Consider the following 23393-nt stretch of genomic DNA (forward strand, 5'->3'; position numbering starts at 1 on the left):
ACTTTTCTAATCTGACATAATATTCTTAAAATACTGACATAAATTGGATAGTAAGATAGTTCCTATGAAGTAAACTTTTTGGTAGAGAGCTCGAGGGGGTCAGGAAAAAAACTACATATCAACATGGATTCTTGCTTTTGAAACAAAGGAAATATTTCATTGTTTTCTCATTAAGAAATCAATGCCTTTGTTGTACTGACCTGCCATGGATGTCCAGTCACTGTTGAATTTCTCCAACTACTAAGTCTAGAGAAGAATCTAGATCCCACGGCAGGTTCCTTACTTTTCATGTTGACCATGCGAATTCCACACTTCAGTCCTGTGTAGAAGAGCATGTGTGTGTGCACACACAGAGCCTTAGGTAAAAGTTCACTTTACCAAGATTTCCCGTTTGGATTTTCCTGGCCTGGCACAGACATTCTGACAGCACTTAGCTGCAGACTATCACATTCTTCTCTCAATATTTTCTTCAGAATATCCCACAGTCACTTGGGTTGACCAGAATTTGCCTCCTGTCTGCTCCCTTTCGGCCTGTGTTACCATTGGGCAGGAAGGAGCCAGCGCTGCCTCTGGTAGGTGACTTGGGGCTTACTTACTCTGGGAAGATGCAAATTTAGGTTGTGTTACAGATACCAGCAGCCACATGCAGTGGCTCCCGCCTGTAATCCCAGCCCTTTGGGAGGCCCAGGTGGGCTGATCACTTGAACCCAGGAGTTCAGAACCACGGGCAACATGAAAAGACCCCATCTCTACAAAAAAATGTAAAAATTAGCCAGGCGTGGTGGTGCGTGCCTGTGGTCCCAGCTACTCAGGAGGCAGAGGCAGGAGGATCACATGAGCCCTGGAGGTTGAGGAAGCCGTGATCGCACCACTGCAGTGCAGCCTGGGTGACAGAGCCAGACCCTGTCTCAAACAAACAAACAAAACAACACAACAGATACTGGGGAATGACATACACTACTCTGGAAGGGAGATATTTGACTTTAAGTTACTTCTACTTGGTTAGGTTTCCTTGGAGGAGGCTCCTTAGTACACACATGATTAGCAGGTGTGCCTACAAATGAACTCTAGAATCCAAAAAATTTCAGAAAGGAAATCTGGCCCAGACCTTCCTTTGGGGACATCTGAGCATGCACCACCCCCTCACCCTTTCTTCCCAAATGCCTCAGGTGTGGCTATACCACCCCGACTTCCTGAGGCAAGGAGTAATGAAGTCTTCCCTCTCCAGCACGCTCAGCCTCCTCCACAGTCCTGGTGCCCAGGGCCCTAGGCTCACCTAGGCTTCTGGGGTGGCCGATAACCAGCAATAGCAACAAACCAGCACTGGCCAGCACGCCCATAGCCTCCATGCATCGGCCTCGCACGTCCTCCCTCCCTGCAGGCTGAGAAAACTGTGGCGAAGGCGGACGGTCTCGCCCTTTATTCCCTCCTGCGGTGCCTATGGGCAGCACCTGCCGTGGCGCCTGGGTTCGCAGGTGTCCCTCTTCACGATCATTTGATCACTGTGAGCTGCCCCCGCTCTCTGGTCACCCCTGGTGTCACAGCGCCCGGCCACCCAGCCTTAGAGACTGGCGCGAGGTGGCCCAAGGGGCGACAGTGGTGCTCACACGTGTGCAGAAGTTCCTGCTAGCAGATCCACAGCAAGCCAATCAGTGGCCTGGAACGCTTAGCCCTGCGAATTCTGTCCCAGACTGGGGAGTGCGGTCCAAGCTCAGGGGCAATGAAGCTGGTCCCCCACACGAAACACAGACAGGACTTCTGAAAGGCGGAGGGTCATGAAGCTTAGTACAATACTGCCCCTTCTAAGAAGCTTGTGCCCTTGACCCTCTAGAGCTTTCAAAGAGTGAATAGGAAAGATCAGGCTTGAGCTGACATCACTTTCTGGGTGGCAGTACCACCCTCCATTTCAGCAGAATGGCCCAAAAGCTGTAGGATCCATCATTTAAGATGATTAAAATTAATCTATTGGTGAGATGTCACTTTTTTTCCCATGAATATTATTTTGTAATAAGGCTAAAGTTAGAAGACAAATAAAGCCAGAATTTGTAATGGTCTTATATTTTGTCAGAAAATTAGGGCAAGGCTAAGTGGACATTCTATATATACCAAATAACCTAGCCACCAGTCCTTCAGCGCCAGTTGGAGGATTTTACGTTCGAGTGCTCTATTTTACTTTCATGTAAAATAGAAATAAAAGCTTCTTGAGGTAGGAGGGTACATAAACTAAGGGGGGCAGTTGGGAGATGAGCAGGTAGATGGGAAAACAGAAGGCAGTCAAGGTGGAGAGAATGCACGCACAGGTACAAGCAGGTGACAATCTACTGGGGACAATGACCTCTGTGACTGCAGGAGAGAGCAGAGGGTAAATGGACACTATTTGAAGAAAAGGCTAAAAAAAGTGAATGACGCCTGGCGCTGTGGCATCTTCAAAATGTGTCCATTTACCCTCTGTGGCTAGGGGCTACCATGTTGAACTGCACAAATACAGAACATTCCATCATCACCAATAGTTTTATGGGACTGTGCTGTTCTTGAGAGTAGCACTATTTTCTTTTTTTTTTTTTTTTTACATTACATCACATATTTATTTATTTATTTATTTATTTATTTATTTTTATTATACTTTAGGTTTTAGGGTACATGTGCACAATGTGCAGGTTTGTTACATATGTATCCATGTGCCATGTTGATTTCCTGCACCCATTAGCTCGTCATTTAGCATTAGGTATATCTCCTAATGCTGTCCCCGCCCCCCCCCACCCCCCACCCCACAACAGTACCCGGAATGTGATGTTCCCCTTCCTGTGTCCATGAGTTCTCATTGTTCAATTCCCACCTATGAGTGAGAACATGCGGTGTTTGGTTTTTTGTCCTTGCGATAGTTTACTGAGAATGATGTTTTCCAGTTTCATCCATGTCCCTACAAAGGACACGAACTCATCATTTTTTATGGCTGCATAGTATTCCATGGTGTATATGTGCCACATTTTCTTAATCCAGTCTATTGTTGTTGGACATTTGGGTTGGTTCCAAGTCTTTGCTATTGTGAATAGGAGAGTAGCACTATTTTCTTTTGAGTATTTATTTCAAGGAAAGACACCTCGGATGACAGTTTGAGTAGATGACTCCCTGGTTTCATGCATGGGTGTCTAGGGGATAGGGAGTGTCCAGCATGCAGCTCTTCTGTAAAAATAAAACATTGAACCTCCAGGCTTCAGTACTGTCCAGGGAATGTCCAGATGTGTGGCTACCTGAACAGTGGCCCTCACCACTTTCCTCCCTGTAGTCATCACACAGGGGTGACCATTTGAACCACCATGCCAGCTCCAGGGCCACACCGTTCTCCAGTAAAAGCTCAGAGCCCCCACATGGACCCAAGGCCCTCTTTCTTTTTAGCAAGAGGTAAGATGAAACCCACCAAAAAGCCTTTACTAAACAAAAGGGAAAGAACTAGAAGGTGAACATGTGCTGTGAAAGAAAGGTCAGGCCAGCAATATTCAAGTTGTTGGTCAAACCATGGCCAGCCCTTCCGTGAGGCTCACAGGTGCTGTCCCCTTTCACTCTTCTGCCCATGGCACACAGCTTTGCAGCATATTCTGTGGTTTCTTTGTTTCAAACCTGGGAATCTCCATGCGGTGGGGCACTGTCTCATTTCCTGTTACAGAACAACTCCCTTTGTTTCCAGAGTTCAAAACCCACAGCTTCAACTGAGACCCTATTCTTATATATAAAGGTTTAGTCCCTTACAGGCCTCACAGAATAATGCCTTTCCATTAAGTGGAAAAAGAGCCATTCAATAAGAATTACACACCATTAATAGCCAGGCCACAGGCCAGGCGCAGTGGCTCACGCCTGTAATCCCAGCACTTTGGGAGGGTGAGGCAGGCGGATCACCTTGAGGTCAAGAGTTCGAGACCGGCCTGGCCGACATGGTGAAATCCTGTCTCTACTAGAAATAAAAAAATTAGCTGGGTGTGGTGGCACATGCCTGTAATCCCAGCTACTCGGGAGGCTGAGGCATGAGAATCGCCTGAACCTAGAAGGCGGAGGTTGTAGTGAGCCAAGATCACACCACTGCACTCCAGCCTGGGCGACAGAGTGGACTCCATCTCAAAAAAAAAGGCAGGCCATTAGTTTTAGACTAAAATTTTCTAATAGAGTAATGGTTTAAATATAAATTGAGTTTGCAGTTATATTAAAACATCCAAATGGAAGAATCCTCTTTTTATGTTTAAAAAACTTCAGAAAAGGAAAGGATACCAAGGAGAGGAGTGGGCTGGACTACCCCCAGAAAGTGGTGACTTGTGATGTACAGCAAATCTGTCTTCAATTTGGACATCATCACCAGTATAGGACAACTGTGATCTGCTATTCAAAAAGCTTGGCTGTGAAGGACAGACGGAGCTGTGATAGCAGCTACAGATAAAATGAAATAGAGGATTTTTTTTTTTCAGATTGTTTTGGTGTTGATTACCTGTGTATGTGCTTTAAGATACAGTAGAACTGACAAATTGACAAGAGCCAGCAAAAGGAAGAAGTTAAAAGATGAAGGAGAAGTTAAGGCATGGAATGAAGTTCCATAAGAGGCAAAATTCAGAACCTAGGGTCCTCTTCTTCCATTATGATAACAGGAGAAAAGAAAGGATAGAATTAGGTGCAGGTAAATGTACAGATGAAGTGCAGGGCATTGGGGGATAGCTGCTTTCTACCTTTTATTTACTCTGTGAAGAGAGAGGTGACAGCTTCTAAGCACGATGGGGGAGCAGATCTGGAGTGGGCGAGTACTGAATTGGCACTGTGCAGAGGAAGGGAAAGAGAGTGGACAGGAAGCACACAGAACAATGCAATGAAATGAGTAAATGAATGAATGAAGGAAGGAAGATGGTCCTTTTTAAAACATTGTTAAAACAGACACTCCTGGTGACATGGACATCAGTAGGTACTAACCATGAAGTACTTGAGAGATTGAAACCAGACGTACTTATTTTAATCATATTTTATATAAAATAGACATTTACATAAATTTAATTTTGGAAAGACCTAGGCAAAGTATACATCATTAGACTCAATGGGAGAAATACTTTATGGAAGATAAATTCTAACGGGCACAGCCAAAGTAACAAAAATGTACACTTACATACAACTGATCCAAACAGGAAGTAAAAGCATTATGAAAAAAGAACATGATGCAAATCATTTCCCCCTGACAAAAGGAGGGATCTGCGTGAATTACAGCAAATCATATGATTTCCACATTGTAAAAGCAAGCTATGGCTTCTACAGATAAGTTAATTCCTTGGGAGGAAGTTTCACCTCATCTTTTTTCCCCAGTAAAGTAACAATCACTGTAGGAATTTTTAAGTGCACAGACTGTAAAATAAAAGTAACTACCTCTGCCATGTTCAAGCATTTGGGCAATTCAGTCACTTTTAGGGTCGTATCATTTAAAACAAGGCAACATTTATGAATTATCTCATCAGCTGCATGGTGTTTTTCAATCCAGATTCAAGAGTAACCATTAGAGTTTCTCATTGAGCTTAATGGAAACATCAAACCGACCAGCCCTTTCATGGGTGGTAAACATGACTGAGAGACACTGGTTAACTTGCCCCAGGTAAGGTGGCTCTTCAGTGGCAGAGCTAGAACTAGAACTCAGATGTCTTGATTCTTGGGCTAGTGTACCCCTCCTATGGACCAACAAGATAACCCCCAAAGGACATCACACATATTGAAAACCACCAGATTTGATACATATGTATATATACAATGTGTACTACTGAGAATGCAAAGAAACTACTGGATTTTTAGAAACAGACATGTCTCTCCAGGTGGGAGTCAATGGTGATCTATGCTTACGAACCAATAATGACCATATATTGCAGTGGATGCTGATTTTATGAGTTACAGGCCCTAAAGATTTTAATTGAAAAGATCAATTAAAATCAATATTTTAATATCAGCCAATTGATTGTTATAAAGATCTTATCAATTCTGTTGTGCCACTTTGATTGATATTAAACCATACTTTTGATTGCAGTTATTTTCTGTTCTCTTTAAGTTATGTGGCTACAAATAACATATTGAGGGAAATAATATTTTTCGGAAGAACTATTCCACATATTTTCCTTTTGTATCAAAAACTTCAAGAATAATCATAAAATGTTATAATATTTCTCTATATTATTTTTTGGCACCCTAAGCTTTTATCTTATTCAACTGCAGCCTAAATGCAAGATTCGACAGGTACTTATTCTTTTTAAATGTCAAGAGATACCAATTAAATAGCTAAGTTAACCTATATTTCGGAGATACCAACATATAATCAAATCAAAGTAAACGTAATTTGGAAACCAGGAACAAAAATTTTTAAAAAATCACCTCTCACTATATTTGTTTTGAATGTCATTCCTAATATCCTCTAGATTTATTATTTTAAGAAGGTGAATCCACCACAAAGCAAAGGTTTTTTTTTTTTTTTTTTCCAAAAACAGATTCTAACAAGTACAAAGAAATAATTAACAAAAGCTCATTTGTGCCCACAATAAAGATAGAGATGTAGGCATAAACTCTATACCATGGACACCTTCTATGAGTTACGAAAATATCAGTCATCTATATACTGGACACTTAGTCTGGTACATGCAAATTTCAAAGCGATTCCTCTCCATCTGAGAACCAGGAATTGTGCAATTTTAAGGCCAAATTGTAGTCCAATTGCCACAAGTGCAAAACCACCCCACATAACCACCTGTTTGTAATCATGGAATGATAGCCTCAATCAACCAATTGTGCCATAAATCATTGTTAAGACTTCTTTGGCTCATTTTAGTATAAGTTTAAAAGTAAAAATTGCAAAAGATTATAAACATCTATAATTTTGTAAAAGTTACAAACTCCCATTACAGGTGTCAGCCCTGTAGCGGTTCTCCAGCCTAGCTGCACATTAGAATCATCACCTGGACAGCCAGGATGATTCAACCGAAGATTCTGAAAGGTCCTCAGGTGATTCCAAAGTGCAGCCCGTGTTGAGAGCCACTATGTGTGAGGGAACAGATGTCAACTATCAGCTGAATGTAGCTCTTCAATCTGAGAACCTGGAATGTTTTACAATGACAACAGGAAACCCACATTTGCTTTGTTTCCCCTCAAACTACGGTTATTGTGGGTCAGTTTTGATAGGACAGTTTGGATTTTCTCATTTAGTCTGACTGAAAGGCCGTTGCACAGAGGCATTCGCACAACCGCTGCAAAACCCTGCATCAAACTAGGTACCACCTATTACAAATTTCAGAATCTTAAGCTAAGGATTGTGAAGTACTGTAGGAGGTTGGAATTAAAGTGCGACAATTCTCTTTGTTTTGTGATAGGCTTCAAATTAAACAACCCAAAAGGATATAATCTCAGGATTCTCTATAATAAAATTTCTTTTCTTCCAAGGCATTTGCATCTTTGGTTTAGTTCACCTATGTTGTATCACTGAAACATGTTTTATAAATACTGTTAACAGATTGAAAGCATCTGAATCGTTTAAAAAATCCTGAATGAATAATTCATAAGATTAAAATAAGCTGCTAAAGCCATTCTTGTGGCTTCTATATCAAAGGATACATAAAGAAATGGACACTTATCAGGGATTTTGAAGGCAAGGAGAACTGATTCTAGGTACAAAAAAAGGAGAGGTTAGATGGACTGGAAAAAGAGGGGTGATATATACATGAAGAACTCTAAATGTAGCTGGAAAAAAAGAGCAAATCTGTTCAGATTGTGATTTATGATCACAATCATAAAATGAAACTGATCATTGGTTCAAATGTTCAGCCAGGCCAAAGCAACTCCTGTTTTATCCTCAGCCACTCTCTTTCCTACCCAGGACCTGTTTGGGAACCCAGTGCAAAATGAAAGTGTGGACCTCTTGCTCAAAAATTATTAAGAGTTATTAAGAATTTCAGCTGGACATGGTGGCTTATGCCTTTAATCCCAGCACTTTGGGAGGCCGAGGTGGGCAGATTGCCTGAGCCCAGGAGTTCGAGACCAGCCTGGGCAACATGGTGAAACCCTGTCTCTACAAAAAATACAAAAATTAACTGCACATGCTGGCACATGCCTGTAGTCTCGGCTACTTGGGAGGCTGAGGTGGGAGGATCCCTTCAGCCAGGGAGGCCGAGGCTACAGTGAGCCATGTTTGTGCCACTGCACTCCATCCTGGGTGACAAAGTGAGACAAAGTGAAACTGTGTCTCAAAAAAATAAATAAGAAAAAATCAAACAGACATTCAACTGAGCTCGGGGTGCTTCTGCGTGCAGGGCCCTGTGGGACTGCAAAAATTGCACATCCATGAAGCCAGCTGTGCTTCTCCATTTCAAGAAGGTGCTATCAATCCACACAGCAAGTATACTTTCATTAAGGGCAAACCAGATGCACCTCTATGATGAACCAGGGCACTCCATTTTTATTATAAAGGTTAAGTTCCATGTATTATTTCATGTTACAAGGACCAAATGAAAATAGTTACAAAATACACTTAATATCTTTGAAAAATAGTATGCGATCTATTTTCTTATAGGCACTATTTTAACTGTGAAATTTTCGCATTGGCCACATCTCAGTGAAGGTATTCACTTGGGATAAAAGTGTCTCATCCAACAAATAATTACTTTTTAAAAAAACAGTCCTTACTTTTAGTGTTCAAAAGATGCCAGTGTGTGTACACAGAGTGACAGTGAGAGAAAAAGAGAGGGAAGAAAAGGGAAATGGGGTAGGGAACGATGGGGGAGATAGGAAAGCACCTCCCAGGAGGCAGAGAAAGTTTCCTGAAGGTCATGTGATCCTTTACCCTCGGAAACTTTTAGGCTGAAATCACCATTTCCGTTATTCCAAAAAATGTACTCTCCTACCTTTATTAGCACTTCAAGTAAGGCGTAATAACTGTTCAAAATTTGGGGCTCAGTCTTTTCCATTAAATTTTTAAGCATGAGTTTTCATTACAGATTATTCTGAAAAGTTGTAATAAAGTCCTAGACATTCACGTTTTTTCAATTTGAGGGTGGGGTTGTTATTTTACAATAAACACTGGAGTATGTTTCTTGACACTAGGACTATGATTTTGGGGGAAGAACATATCTTAATTAAGGTTGTGGATACATTTATGTTATATAACATGAAAAAACTGTTAGAAACAAATGGTCGTAGTGGTAATATATACATTATTACTGATGCACACAAAGAGATGCATGCTAATTCAAATTCTGTAATCATTTTCATTTAAAATACTCCCCTCGCCATGCCTTCCGAAGAAGTTTTTCTTGTTTATTTAGACTTACCTTGACAAAACAAATAATAACACTGGGGTAGTGCTTCCTGATGCTGGGTTGAAAGAAGCAGAAGGCTATTTTCACCCTGCCCTGGCCTGAGCATGTGAATTATGTGAGCCTTTAGGCTACTATGTCTGTGTACTACCTGGCTCAGCACTATGAACAGTACTGCCTGGAGTGTTTTGGTTTTGTTTTTAATGATGAAGACCAAATTAGAATCAGGTGTTCCAATTTCTTCACTTCCAAAATATACTACTGCCAAAACACTGAAGGCTGATTCCTCACATCTCTTTAGCAAGTGAATAATCAACACAAAGTTTGGCAGGGACTGTTAAAACTTAACTATTTTACAATTTAGATTTACATTTTATAAGATCAGTTTTGAAAGCTGATGTTAAAACCATTTTGTACAGAGAAAAAAGAAGAGTGTGTATGTATATATTAAATATTTTATAAGTTATGAAATAAATAACACTAAAAATAAATGTCAAATTGTGAGTTCAACTTTGCCTTTCCTATCTCTTAAATATAAATATATATTTAAAATTTGAATTTAGATCTTTACCCTAGATTTTTAGAGCATTCTCCATAATATCCTCAAAACAAAGAATTCTAGGTATTAATCATTGATGTTCTAAGCCCAGAATTCTCACTAAGCCTAGGAACACAAATAAATAGAGCTCTTTTTCCATCTAGTTAGAATCTATGAAGATTTCTGTAACACATCATAAAGGTTCCTCAATGGTTAAATATATTTTTCAAAAAAATAATAAATCTCATGATGTCTGAACATTAAGATAATAAAGTAGGACATTTCTCTCAGTTAATATCTTTAATTTTTTATGTAGAATATACTATTTTTTCTCCACCAAAATAACAATATATTTGCAGGCGGGAACATGTATGATTTTAAATGCACTTTTGAAATCTTAGAGTAGAACCACTACTCTAGTAATATTTGTAATAAAATTAAAATAGTTTCAAACACTTCCATAAAGAATTAGGGGTGCCTGGCTCCTTGATTTCCCCCAGGGATAAAGATATCCATATACAATTCCAGGAGCTTCCCTTTAATTCCTCAAAAAAGCACTAGTAAAACTCTTAGGGGGATATTAGATAAAGCTCACTTAGCAATAGCCCTTTTTCCCCACATATTCTGGAAGGTTCTACAAAAGCTATTAGATACTCATTTCTGGTTCTGAAGAATTAAATAAGCCAATTCTTGGTAGGATTTTCCAAATGGCTTACCACAGAGGATTTACCCTCTTTTGAAATATTTCATGCCATAAAGAATAGAAGCTCTGCCTTCATAACATTTCAAGCTTCTGTATTTCTGGGACAAAAAAATGTCTAAACAGAATTAGATCTCCAGGTCTCAAAAGCACAGAGATATATCAAGAGAAATCTCGAGCTAAACCAAACAAAAATCTGTAAAATGTGTAAATGTCATTCTCCTTCCCTCTCAGACTTTCTTGCCCTTGTTTGCTGTTTTCATCTTCCTGAAGCAAGTCCTTCAGCACTGGGCTACCAGCAGATGTCCCAAAATGTGTCACCTTGAACTCGGAATGAGAGAAAATCTCATTAGTTGTGCCCCTGCTGATGTGAAAGCAAAGCTTCTATCACTCCCCTTTCAGAGGTACCACATTATCCTATGAGGCTGGGTCAGACGGCGCTATGTTTGATCCTTTTCTCGAACTTCTTGTAATCGTTTTTCTAGGCGATCCAATTTGGCAAGATTTTCCTTCAGCAGTTTGCTGTCTGGAACCAGCTGTAAGGCTCTCTCATAATAAGCTCTTGCAGACACATATTTTCCCTGGGGGTGGGAAAGAGGGAGCAATTACATTCTGATCCATCACAAAACTCTCTCAGAGAACGAAGACTAAGAAACTGACCCTCTGCCCAGTTTTACATTAATGTTCTCATATGGAAACTCTGTATGTGTAATTTTTTTTTTTTTTTTTTTTTGAGACGGAGTCTCGCTGTGTCGCCCAGGCTGGAGTGCAGTGGCGCAATCTTGGCTCACTGCAATCTCCACCTCCTGGGTTCACGCCATTTTCCCGCCTCAGCCTCCCGAGTAGCTGGGACTACAGGCGCCCGCCACCACGCCCAGCTAATTTTTTGTATTTTTAGTAGAGACGGGGTTTCACCATGGTCTCGATCTCCTGACCTCATGATCCGCCCGCCTCGGCCTGTATGTGTAATTTTATCCTTGTCTATTGGTGCTTTTGGAGACTCCATTTGTTTTAAGCACTAGATCAGTTGGAGAATGTGAAAGAGGAGAGTTATACTGTAAGGATAAATGGCAGAAAAACAGATTTTCAATTTTACTAATGCAGGGTGTGAGGTTATCATTTCCTAGTGTCCTCAGGGGCCTAGTACTGTTCCTTTGTAAAATGGAACCATGGCACAAAATTCATCTTAGGGGAATGGGGTGGAGGGGGTGGGAGAATGAGAGATGAGAAAATGTTTTTAAAACTGCAAGAAGAATGATGAAATAGTTTATGTATCCACTCTATCTGTTTAGTGATAGCAGTTATTCTAGTCTTCAGCTTAAAACGTAAAAGTAACTTTTGCCTAATAAAGTTTTTATGCAATGAAAAGAGTTGATAAGTATGTGGAGTCAAATTTTCTACTACCACTGGTTTGCGGCAGTATGCACTAGCTATATACTTTTAGTGTAGTATGGTATATGACTCCTGACCTACTAAACACAACTGTCCCCACCCTTTGTTGGCTTCCAACTGTTTTGTTTGATTCTTCAACTAGCAACCATTGTGCCTGGTCCCAGAAGGGGTCCCTGGCAACTCGGTCACAGCTATTAGCTTTTTTCAGCGTTTGTTCTGCTACTGGATATATTACCTCCCTTACTCGTTCTACCCTCTTTTAGATCTGTATTCTGCAAAGTCTCAGAGCTAAGATTGCTGGAGTTCTCCCCATTACAAAAAGTATGAATTTGTTCCATCTGTTCTTAGTTATAGCTCCTGTGTGGATAAACACCAGTGACCCTCTACATTTCCATCACAATTAAAAATTGTATCTCTTAGAGTGAAGACACCATGTAGCAACAGGCAACTAATACTTATCGAATGCTTACCTATCTTCCAAATACCTGTCAAAAGCTTAGACACATAGTGAGCGCTCAGTATGATACTATCGTTACTGTTATTAATGACTATCCAGGCTCTGTATCAATAGTGTCTATTTCTTACTGTATTTACTGGTCATATTGGTGAAAAGGAAAGTGGAAATAACAGCACAAGAAATTGTACATTAGATATCCAGGCACTGGCATGTACAACAAAAGGAAGTATTAACAATGACTCTGATAAGAAGTTAAACAGATTGCTGGACAAGTGGGAACTTGCATTTGCTATATTCAATTATTATTTTTTTCAATTCAAGGATATGTCTTCCAAATGTCTTCTGATTTTTATTAGCCTTAGCACTTACATGCAGACAACTATACATTTTGGGGTCTAAGAGTGCTCTCAAAATCTGTTTTGACTGCAGTTGCTTTTGAAACGATTCTTCCAGGGGGCTTCCTGAATGTCAGCCCCAGTCAAGTGCCGTGGGATCTTCTTCTCTGATCACCAGGCTTCTCTGTCCTTTCACACAAAACCCAGTTCCTTTTCTCTCCCTCAAATTGCCCTTTTCTTCACTAAACTAGAAGCTGTATTTTTTTTTTCTCTGTAGCCCAGGCTGGAGTGCAGTGGTGCAATGTCAGTTCACTGTAACTCCGCCTCCCGGGTTCAAACAATTCTCATGCCTCAGCCTCCTGAGTAGCTGGGACTATAGGCGTGCGCCACATCATGCCTGGCTAATTTCTGTATTTTTGTAGTAGAGAAAGGGTTTCACCACGTTGGCCAGGCTGTTCTCAAACTCCCGACCTCAGGTGATCTGCCTGCCTCGGCATCCCAAAGGTCTGGGATTACAGGCGTGACCCACCGTGCTCAGCCTAGAAGACCTATTTTAAAAAATAATTATATCCCTTAAGTCAGGATCTCCAAGTCCCTAGATGCTAGGTAAAAAATCTGAATTATCCAGTTTCCAGAACTGTGTTCACTTGATGGCCACTAGTCACAAGTGGCTTTTCCAATTTAAATTAGTTACAATTAATTAAAAATTCAGTTTCTCAGTTGCACCAGCCATATTTCAAGTGCTACTAGCCACGTGTAGCTAGTGGCTACTGCCTCGGACAGGGCAGATACCGAATATTTCCATTGTCACAAAAGTTCTGCTGGACAGCACCATTCTAGAAAATACGTATTTACTGTCATGAGGCAGTACTGAAAATCAGACTTTGTGCTATAGCCTGGTTGATGCAACTCTTTGATGATAAAAAATGTATTATAATTTCTTGGTCCACTCATTTCATCTTATATGTAAAACTTCATAAGAAGCATTACTTTTTATAACCAAGTGTCATGAGCAAGAGACAACTATGACATTTGCTCCTCTCTCCCCCATCTCTTTCTGCAACCTCCTTGCAAAGTACTATTCTAACTCTCAACCTTGCTGGAGCTCTCAGGCCTGCCTAAGATTCCCCCAAGTTCAGGGAAGGAGCGAGGCCTAGGAATGGGATAACAATGCCCGATGCACACATTACCTGGCAATGGAAAAGACACAGAAAGTTCATAATTATCTTTTAGGCTTCATAATGACAACCCTGCATTCTAATAGTGGCATCAAAATGACCACATCTGGGCCATGTGCCTGTTTATATATTTACATTAGATTGTATCATATAAATTAACTGATATTCGACCACTTTAAAACTACAAAGGTGGCAATTTTATATTGGTCAACCTAGTACACGATGTCCACAAAGACAAAAAACAGGATAAACTAATTTTTACTCAGCACTAATTATATTTTAAAATAATGTAGTCAATAGATCCTTCTTTAATCTCTAGACACTTTCCCAAGGGAAGTACTTCCTAATTTAAAGCAATGGGTTCACCTGTTAAAGAGTGCGGTAGGCATACTATTTTCTCTATTTCCAGACTTCTTGGACATTTTTTGCGTGTATTTGTTGTGCTTTTTCTAATTAACAACTACACCCATCATTTTAGCTGCAGATATACTCTATCTGAAAACATACTGAGTACACTGCAGTCATTTGTCACTTAATGACAAAGATACCTTCTGAGAAAGGCGTCATTAGGTGATTTTCCTTTAGGCAAACATCATAGGATATAGCCACATAAACCTAGATGAAATCGTTTACTACTACACACCTAGAGTATATGATAGAGCCTGTGGATTCGAGACCACAAACCGGTACAGCATATTAGTGTACTGAATACTGTAGGCAATGCTAACGCAGTGGTATTTGTGTATCTAGACATGCTGAAACACAAAAAAGATGCAGTAAAAACATGGTATTATAATCTTATGAGACCATCATCATATATATGATCCATCTTGGACCAAAATGATATCATGTGGCACATGACTGTATTTGAAAATGTAACTATTTAATATATGATTAAAAATATTTAAAATTATCATTTTACTCTTTTAAAGTAAGTTCATTCTATGTTTCCCAGCTAGATGTTACTGGACACCCTAGAATATCATTAAGATCAGAGCTTGGGCAATTTGGCTCTGATAAATATCGTGCTTGAATTCACCACCTACCAGATCAAAGCTGTCAGCTGCAGGGTAATTATCCCATTAACCCCTCCCATTTGTGTAATCATGGGTCATCTTTTTTGTGTGTGTTTCCAAGAGTGATCAGTTTCCACTTAACAGTAAAATCCGTTAGGACTTTGTTCAAATTTTAATCACTACACTGCTATTTTATCAGTGCAGAGACTGAAAATCAGCTAAGCAAGAGTGGTTCTTTAAAAACATGTTGGATCGTGGCATTTCTCTGCCCAAAGTCCTCCAAAAACCCTGACTCATTTGGCATAAAAGCCCAAGTCCCTACAAACTCCTTGAAGGCCTGCATGATCTGACCCTGCACCCTCTCTGACCCTAGCTTCTCCCATTTCCTTTTCTTTGCTCTCTCCTTGCCACGCTGCCTCCTCACTACTCTTTAAACAACAGGCATGCTCAAACCTTAGGGCCTCTGCACTTGCTTGTGCTCTTTCCCGATTTCACCACATGGCTCACTCCTTCAGGTCTCTTCTCAAATACTACTTTGTAACTGAGGCCTTTCCTAACCACCTGAATTTAAAACTTTAGCCCTTATTCCCTGGCATTCCAATCTTCTTTCTTTTTTCTCCTTAGCACTTACAACCATCTAATATATTTTATACGTATACATATGCACATATGCATGCATTAAACGTTCATGTATATATGTTTGTATTAATATATCACCTCCTCCTCCTCCTTGTATTAATATATCTCCTCCTACTAGCACCATAAGAACAGGAATTTTTGTCTTCTTGGTTCATTACTGTATTCCCAGTGCCTAGCAGGGGATCTGACACATAGGATGTTCGCCATTAATGCTCATAAAATGAATGGATGAATGAATAAATGAGTGATGGCAAATTGTTCATTGCATTAGTTACAGATAATAGTCCCCCAAAGGTCATTTCCAATCTTTGGGAAGACTCATCCAAAGGTAGTGTTTTTCCTTTGGAAAAACAAAACAAAACAAAACAAACAAGATTGCTTTTCAGTAAAAAATTAGGGAGAAAAGGTATATTAGATATAAGAAATAGGAAGCAATATTCTAAGTAACACTTTAATCTTGACGGTGAGTTAAACTGGGAAGAAATTAAGTCATACTGAGCTACTGAGCTTGAACAACGATTTAATTCCCATAAACAGATTTTACCCGCTGGGTGATACTTCCATTAGGTACATATGATTTTCTTCATGGTTAGAAAAATCATAAAATCTAATTTATATAGATTTATTTTTAAAATAGCTTCATGATATTCAATATCTAGATAATGCAAAATGAAGATAAACTGAGCTATTTCGCTTTTAAACTCCCATACTTTTGATATTCAAATGATTTCAAAAAGGAAATTAACAATAGTTCCTCAATCCTTTAAGAAAGAAGAAAGACAGAAAGAGAAAACACAGGGGGAAAGCCTGGTCCACACGGAAGTGAATTATTCTCCTACCTTGATGTGTTGGATGCCACCCATGTTCATCCAGGCCTGTGCTTGGTCTGGATTTAGTTGCACGGCCACTCTGTAGCTCTAAATAAATAAGAAATATCCTCAGGTTAGGAAACAAAGCCCCATCTTTAACACGCCAGGATTGCAGAAACCACTTTCTTCACATGTGAAAATTTAAAGTATTAATACAATGGAACCAGCCGCTACTGGTTCACAGGAGACCCTGTTAATTTCTATTATTTTTCAAAGCTGATGATTCTAAAGTGGACGAAACTGAAATGTATAATTTCCCTGCAGAGCTAACCTTTGGACTTGGAGAGACTGAGGATGCCTGCAGGGAATTCAGAGTTCTATTATATCACATCATTTTTAACTGGCCTTGACCTGCCAGGAAATTGTACTTTTTGGCCTTTTTTCACTGCAAATGGAATTGGTAAGAAAATTCCTTTTATAATAACAGAATTTTGGAGTAGTCTTCTGAACAGTTTAACCCTAATGCAGTATCTCCTTTTACAATATAACTGACCTAGTCGTTCAGCCTATGCTGAAATTCTTAAAGTGGATTACCGCCTCTTTAAGAACATCTACTTTACCAGGGGATACTTTTATTCATTAGACAGTCTTTTTTCCCCTGCCACATGAAAAGTCTTCAAATGTTTAAAGAGAGTTACTTATCCCTCAAGCACTTTCTTTGGTCTGAATAACATGTACTCTATTAAATGTAGTATCAGTGATGTGTGGTATATATATTTTTTTTTTTAGAAATATTTTGTTTAATTTTGATATTTTTAACATTATGCATGTTTTGCATCAAAGGTATGCTCACCGCTGAGTCTCAAGTGGTCACCTGAAATAAAGCCACAGGTTAAGGGTATTGCCTTTAATTACAAAGCTAAGTATTTGTGCACATATTTTAATGTTCCTTGCTATTTTCATTAGCAAGAATATGACCAAACAGGTCCGTCAAGTAAAATCTGGTCCATTCTCCTCTACTTCAGATTTAGGGGAAAGAAAGAAATGTTACGAAACTATACTTTCAAAAACCTGCTAAAATAAACCGAAAGGGTGTCTCTTGGATTAATTTATATCAGCGAAGATGGGAATGTAGTGTAGGAGACCTGGATTCAAACCCTGACACCATCTCTTACCCACTTCTGTGACTTTGAGCACGATATGACCTTTAAGCCTGAGTTTACAAAACTATAAAATGATAATAACCATGCCTTTCTTATAGGATTCTTGTGAAGATTAAGTTACATAACACATATGAATCATACACAGAGTGCTAATACATTTCAGCTGTCATTATGAATCAATGGCCACATATATATATATATATACACACATATATACACACACATACATATTCACAATTAAGTTATTAATAATGTTCACATTAATTATAAATAACTTAAGAATGAAGATACTGAAAATGTTGAAAAGGCAGAGAAAACCCTACAAATTCTGAGAAAAATGCTTACGATTTTTCAGAGAAAAATGCCACAATTTCTGTTTTTGTTTAAAGGATTCACATTCAAATGAGCTTCCCCAAATATCTTTCCATGTGTTTTCCAATAATATTTTAAAAGCCACTCACTTATTTCCCAACACAATTGTATCATTTGAGATTTTACTTTTCCTGTAATATATTTAGTATAATTTTATGACTTCAATAATTTGTGGCTTTACCAGATATAAGGAGAAAGTGTGTAACACTGTTACATATTTTTAAAGTATGTAACATTGTAACATTTCTATTTCTACTTATAAATGTCTTCTTGAGTTCAACCTGTGAATAAGTTTTATTCCAAAGCCATAGATACTGAACACCTTGTAGGATGCAAAACACTGTTTTAGAACAGAGAAGGATGCAGTCCCTCTCCACAAGGAAAGTCCAATCTAATTGGGGAGATAAACTATAAAGGATTTGTGTGTGCCTGCACACACAGAGACACACACACACATACAGGGGTTAGGGGACGGACCTAATAATATAGTGTAATATGTGACACTTTCAAATGACTGGTACCTTCATGAGACAGTCCATGCTTTTTAAGAGTTCAGAAGAAGTAAGGTCACAGGGAATAAGGATGGTTAGGGAGGGCTTCCTAAGGCAGGAGGACAAAGACTGTGTCTTGGTGGATGAGTGGAAATCTCATCCTCCAAGTCAAGAGAGGGCATTTCAAGGACATGTAGAAATGTCCAAGGCTTTTCAGGTACTAGTCCAGCCGGAATAGAAGGTCTTGCAGGCAGAGACACAGACAGAGAGAAGCTAGTTTGAGGCCAAAATGTGGAATGCTGTCAACATCAAATTAAAGGTGATTATTCAGAAAAATAAATGTGCAACTCTGATTCAGTCAAGGGCCAGATGCTCAATGATAAAAAATAAACAAAACTTCGTTAATTAGTGAAAAAAACTCACTCCACAGACATGTCAGTGATCTTAGATCTTACTGTACATGTTTCCTTAAAGATCAAAAGAGAATTAATTTCAATCTGTGAATGTGATGATATAATTTTATGAAGAGTTTATACCTCAAAAGCTTTGTCAAGAAGGTTCTGCTCTCTTAATTGGTTTCCTTTTGTGAAAAAAAGTTCAGAAATGACTTTTGGGTCCTTTGGTTTCAGCTGGAGAGCCTTGTCTATAGCATCAAGTGCCTGCAGAGGTTGGAAATTAAGACAGAATAAATGCAGATTAGGTAAAGAAAAACTTATTTAACTGATAAAATTTATACTTTTTGTTCCTATGTGTCAGTAGGTATGGTATGTGACAATCAAAATACAATTCTTGGTCAGGTGTGGTGGCTAATGGCTGTAATCCTAGTACTTTGGGAGGTTGAAGTGGGCAGATTGCCCAGTAGCTCGAGATCAGTCTGGGCAACATGGTGAAACCCCAACTCTACAAAAGAATACAAAAATTAGCCAGGTGTGGTGGTGCACACCTGTAATCCCAGCTACTGGAGGGGCTGAGGTGGGAGGATCTCTTGAGCCCTGGGAGGTGGACCTTGTAGTGAGGTGAGATCATGCCGCTGCACTCCAGCCTGGGCAACAGAGGAAGACCTTGTCTCAAATATATATACATTCTTCATTATCTTTGATTTTCTCACTGGGAATTAGTGGCCCTGACAAAATAACTTTCTTACACTCCAGTTTTCCCACATATCAATGAGTGGCAATAAAATATCCTTGATTACTTTACAGGGAGGTGGTGTGATACAGTTCAAAGAAAACAAGATCTGGCATAGACGTTTTCCCTGACCATGTGTCCATCTGGACCACCCCACCAGCCCCTCTCAGGTCCTAGTGACCATTCTGCCCCCAGCACCCACTGACCCCATTGCAGCCAAAGATCCCTTCAAAGCAAATATCTAATCATGTTGTCCTCTTCACAAAAACTCAAAGCTTTTCCCACGGTGAGGAACAAAACCCTTGGCCTGGCCCCAAGGAGTCTCCTCCCAGCAGCCTGTGCTTGCGTTCCCACAGTGCTCCCGCTCCCTCACTCCCATTCCTCAGAGACGCCCCTCACTGCTGCCACAGGGCTTTGCATGTGCATTTCCCTGCCCAGAATCCTCCTTGCTTCTTCCTCTGCCTAATAACTCTTATTCTTCATCCAGCCCTCACCTCCACATCACTTCACAGGGAAACTTGGCCTCCCAGACTCATCAGGTCCCCTGGTTATATGCTGTTTGGGAGAGGCAGCGCTTCATGATATTCCTGGGCACAGCTATCACTCTACATTTGTTTTGTGAGTACCTGTTTAATCTCCTTCTCTATGGGTTAGCTCCATGAAGACAAGGGCAGTGACTTTTTTTTTTTTTTTTTATACCACTTTATTTCTGATGCCTACTACAGTGGCCAGAACATAGTGGGCCTTCAACAGTTATTTCATTGAGTCAGTTTATAAATTTACTGATTATGTGACTTTTAAAATTGAGATAAACAATAACAGTTGTGACACCGGGTCACCCTGGGTTTCCTTCTTATATGTTGTTTCATGTAGTCTTCTTATATATTCCTCTTCTATACTGTTTTATGTAATCCTCATGACAACCCTGTAAAGCATGGTTGTTATGAGGATTACATAAAACAATATATAAGAAGGAAAATGCAAAATAATAAAGCATTTGAATCTCGGTCTTGATCTTTATAGACTTAGCTGAAAACAAACTGAGACAATACCACATAAAAGCTTTACACCAAGGATAAGCCAAGAAAACATTATTACAAGGGGATATCTCAGGTGTTAAGGGGATATCTGTGAAAAGTTTCCACAAGATAGGATATGCTGACTGATAAGATTTAAGATTTCCCGAGCTTATAAACATGCAAACTGGAGAATCACTTAGGTGCACCCCATGTTTAACCCATGAATCCAAAGAACTCTAAACAATGTCCTTCTTTACCTTGTCGTGGTTCTCCTGCTTGCTATAGATGGCTGACAAGAGGCGATAGCATTCAAGGCACCCGGTCTCCTCCAGCACAATGTGATTGGTCATCTTTTCAGCTTCTTTCGTCTGACCCATCACGGCCAAAACCTGAGCCTACAAAAACCACATGGACCTTGGCTTAGCAGAGACTTTATTACCTTATCAGATAAAGCCTCCCTGAATAGAAGCATTCAGAATGCACTCCTGACAAACATGCTCAGCATCAATTTGGTGACTCATAGAGAAGGCTGAATCACCAGTTTTCAGGTTTTGACTTTTTTGCTGTTTGTTTCTTTATTTAGTTTTGTGCATGCATTTGTGAGTGAATGGCAGAAATACCAAATATATCCAGTGAAATGGCTTGTGGCTTTTAAAAAAGGTTGACTAAATATGTCAGAAGAGAAAGAATTTCCTCTGATTTCATCAGAGCAGTGTGTTTATAGCAAGATAACAAATTTGATTTATTGCACATCTAAGGAAAAGGATGAGTGAAGTTCCAAACACTGAAATAAAAATTTTGTTGGTATGAATGTTAATTTTCCCGAGTTTAATAAATATACTGTGGTTATGTTAGAGAATGTCCTTCTTAGAAACTACTTGCAAATGTATTTAGAGATAAAGGGGAATGATATATACAACTAATTCCCACATGGTTCAGGAAAAAAATAACACATACTAATAATAGGTATATACAAACATACATATCTAAATATGCACACATATACATGTATGTACATATACATCTACATATGCATATACAATGGAGTGATAAATGCATCAAAATGTTACAAATCATTGGATCTGGATGAAAGGGTATATGTAAATTTTTTACTATTCTTGCAACATTTTCATAAGTTTGAAGTTATTACAAAACAAAAATGCAATATTTTTGGTGTCCATGTCTTTAGAGAATGGCTCTAATATTGGCTGTATGAATATTCATACAGTGGATGTATTACGGCATTCCAGCTCCAGTTTTGAGGCGTGAGGACTATATCTCTCTCTATGGCTGGCTGTGCTTAAGTTGCCAGCTTCATTTTCTTTCATCCTACTCACCAGTGCCAAGCGGAGCTCCCTCTGAGAAGGCTGAAGTGCTGCAGCTTCCTGGTAAATCTGCAAAGCCTCTTCGTATCGACCAGTGTTGTAATACAGTGCTCCCAAAGGTGACAATATCTCAGCTTTGTGTGCCACCTGCAGGGCGCTGAGTTTGGAGAAAATCTAAATGACGTTTCTCTTCTAATAGGTACATTTCCAAATGTCTAGGCTTAGATTTAGGGATGACTGTCCATGGTTTGAACCTCTGCTCCAACATAGTCTTTGTTTTTATATCAAGAATAAGGTTTTTGGCTTTTTCTGTTTTTTTGAGACAGAGTCTCACTCTGTCACCCAGGCTAGAGTGCAGTGGCACAATCTGGGCTCATGCAACCTCCACCTCCCAGGTTCAAGTGAGTCTCCTGCCTCAGCCTCCTGAGTGGCAGGGATTACAGGTGACCACCATCATGCCCGGCTAATTTTTGTACTTTTAGTAGAGACGAGGTTTCACCATGTTGGCCAAGTTGGTCTTGAACACCTGACCTCAGGTGATTCTACCATCTTGGCTTCCAAAAGTGCTGGGATTACAGGCATGAGCCACCACGCCTGGCCAAGCACAAGGTTTTTACAAAATGTTCATGATGCCATACTTGGAACATAAGAATGTCTTATTGACCTATCAATACAGAAACTGAGCCCCAAGGGTCTTTCCCATTAATTATGATGAATTTGTTCTCGCGTGTGCATAGTTTTTCATGTATTCTCATTTTTTAAATTGCTGTTTATGATTGGGGTTGCAATACATGGCTTCAGAAAACAATAAACTGACTACAGTGGGAATGAAATTTCAACCTTGGTTCAGCACTATAGTCTAACCAGCAAGCCAAAGTCATGAATTATGATCCCACTTATATTGTGGTTGCTCTTCTTTGGAGATGAGAATTTGTATCACCTACATTGGCAAAATTTGCTAGTATTCTGAGAGCACACCGATTCCGATTAACTAAGGAGCTGACGAGCGATTGCTGAGGTTCCTGGGCAACTTAGAAAGCAAAGAAAGGGAACGTTACCGCTTGTACCATTCTTCAGCCATGCTGTTCTCTCCCAGTGACCTGTAGAGTCTTCCCAAGTTCACCATGGCCACGTGATGACTGGGGCTAAGTTTGATGGCCTGTAGGTAATGGGCCACTGCCTTTTCTGGTAAGCCTGTAACCAGTGACAGGTTGGTAAGAGCAGAACATGCCTTTTTATAAAAGACGTGAACATTTCACTTTCTCTTCTGACTTATAATTCTTTCTCATTATTACAGAGTTATACCAAAATTATTCAATATGCAAATTAGCTCGCATTTGAGCTTCCCATCCTGGCCACTGCCTAACTTTGAACAATTTCACTGTTCATTCATACTTCCAAAAAAATTAACAAAAAAGCAGTAGAAACTAAAACCTATTCTTTTAATTATATATGTTATTTTAGTACAAATTTTTCTGGTCATTGCTCTTGCTAATAGGATGCCTTCAGATTATTAGTGATTGTTA

The 23393-nt window shown here is 39.6% G+C and overlaps 2 protein-coding genes across 9 annotated transcripts in view; both read right to left on the reverse strand.

Moving 5' to 3' along the window:
• Positions 1 to 1340, reverse strand: part of OVCH1 (ovochymase 1) — a 61950-nt gene extending 60610 nt beyond the window's left edge. Inside the window, exons 1-2 of the mRNA XM_058442829.1 lie at positions 1277 to 1340; positions 201 to 319 (exon numbers count right to left, since the gene is read on the reverse strand). Of these exons, the coding sequence (XP_058298812.1) occupies positions 201 to 319; positions 1277 to 1340 (183 nt within the window). The remainder of the gene's footprint in view (positions 1 to 200; positions 320 to 1276) is intronic.
• Positions 1341 to 4954: 3614 nt separating this feature from the next.
• The window catches only part of TMTC1 (transmembrane O-mannosyltransferase targeting cadherins 1), a 282068-nt gene continuing 263629 nt past the window's right edge, over positions 4955 to 23393 (reverse strand). For 6 of the 8 annotated variants that reach the window (XM_058442439.1, XM_058442440.1, XM_058442438.1 and 3 more), the window contains 6 exons: positions 22926 to 23061; positions 21880 to 22024; positions 20800 to 20937; positions 18932 to 19054; positions 16400 to 16477; positions 9009 to 11124 (listed from right to left, as the gene is read on the reverse strand). In XM_058442439.1, coding sequence (XP_058298422.1) covers positions 10984 to 11124; positions 16400 to 16477; positions 18932 to 19054; positions 20800 to 20937; positions 21880 to 22024; positions 22926 to 23061 — 761 coding nt within the window. In that variant the 3' untranslated portion in view covers positions 9009 to 10983. Of the gene's footprint in view, positions 11125 to 16399; positions 16478 to 18931; positions 19055 to 20799; positions 20938 to 21879; positions 22025 to 22925; positions 23062 to 23393 lie in introns of all 8 variants that reach the window. The other 2 variants (XM_032159935.2, XM_032159934.2) reach the window with 2 other exon arrangements.

The sequence above is a fragment of the Hylobates moloch genome, unplaced genomic scaffold (genome assembly GCF_009828535.3).
Source record: "Hylobates moloch isolate HMO894 unplaced genomic scaffold, HMol_V3 SCAFFOLD_8, whole genome shotgun sequence".
NCBI lineage: Eukaryota > Metazoa > Chordata > Mammalia > Primates > Hylobatidae > Hylobates > Hylobates moloch.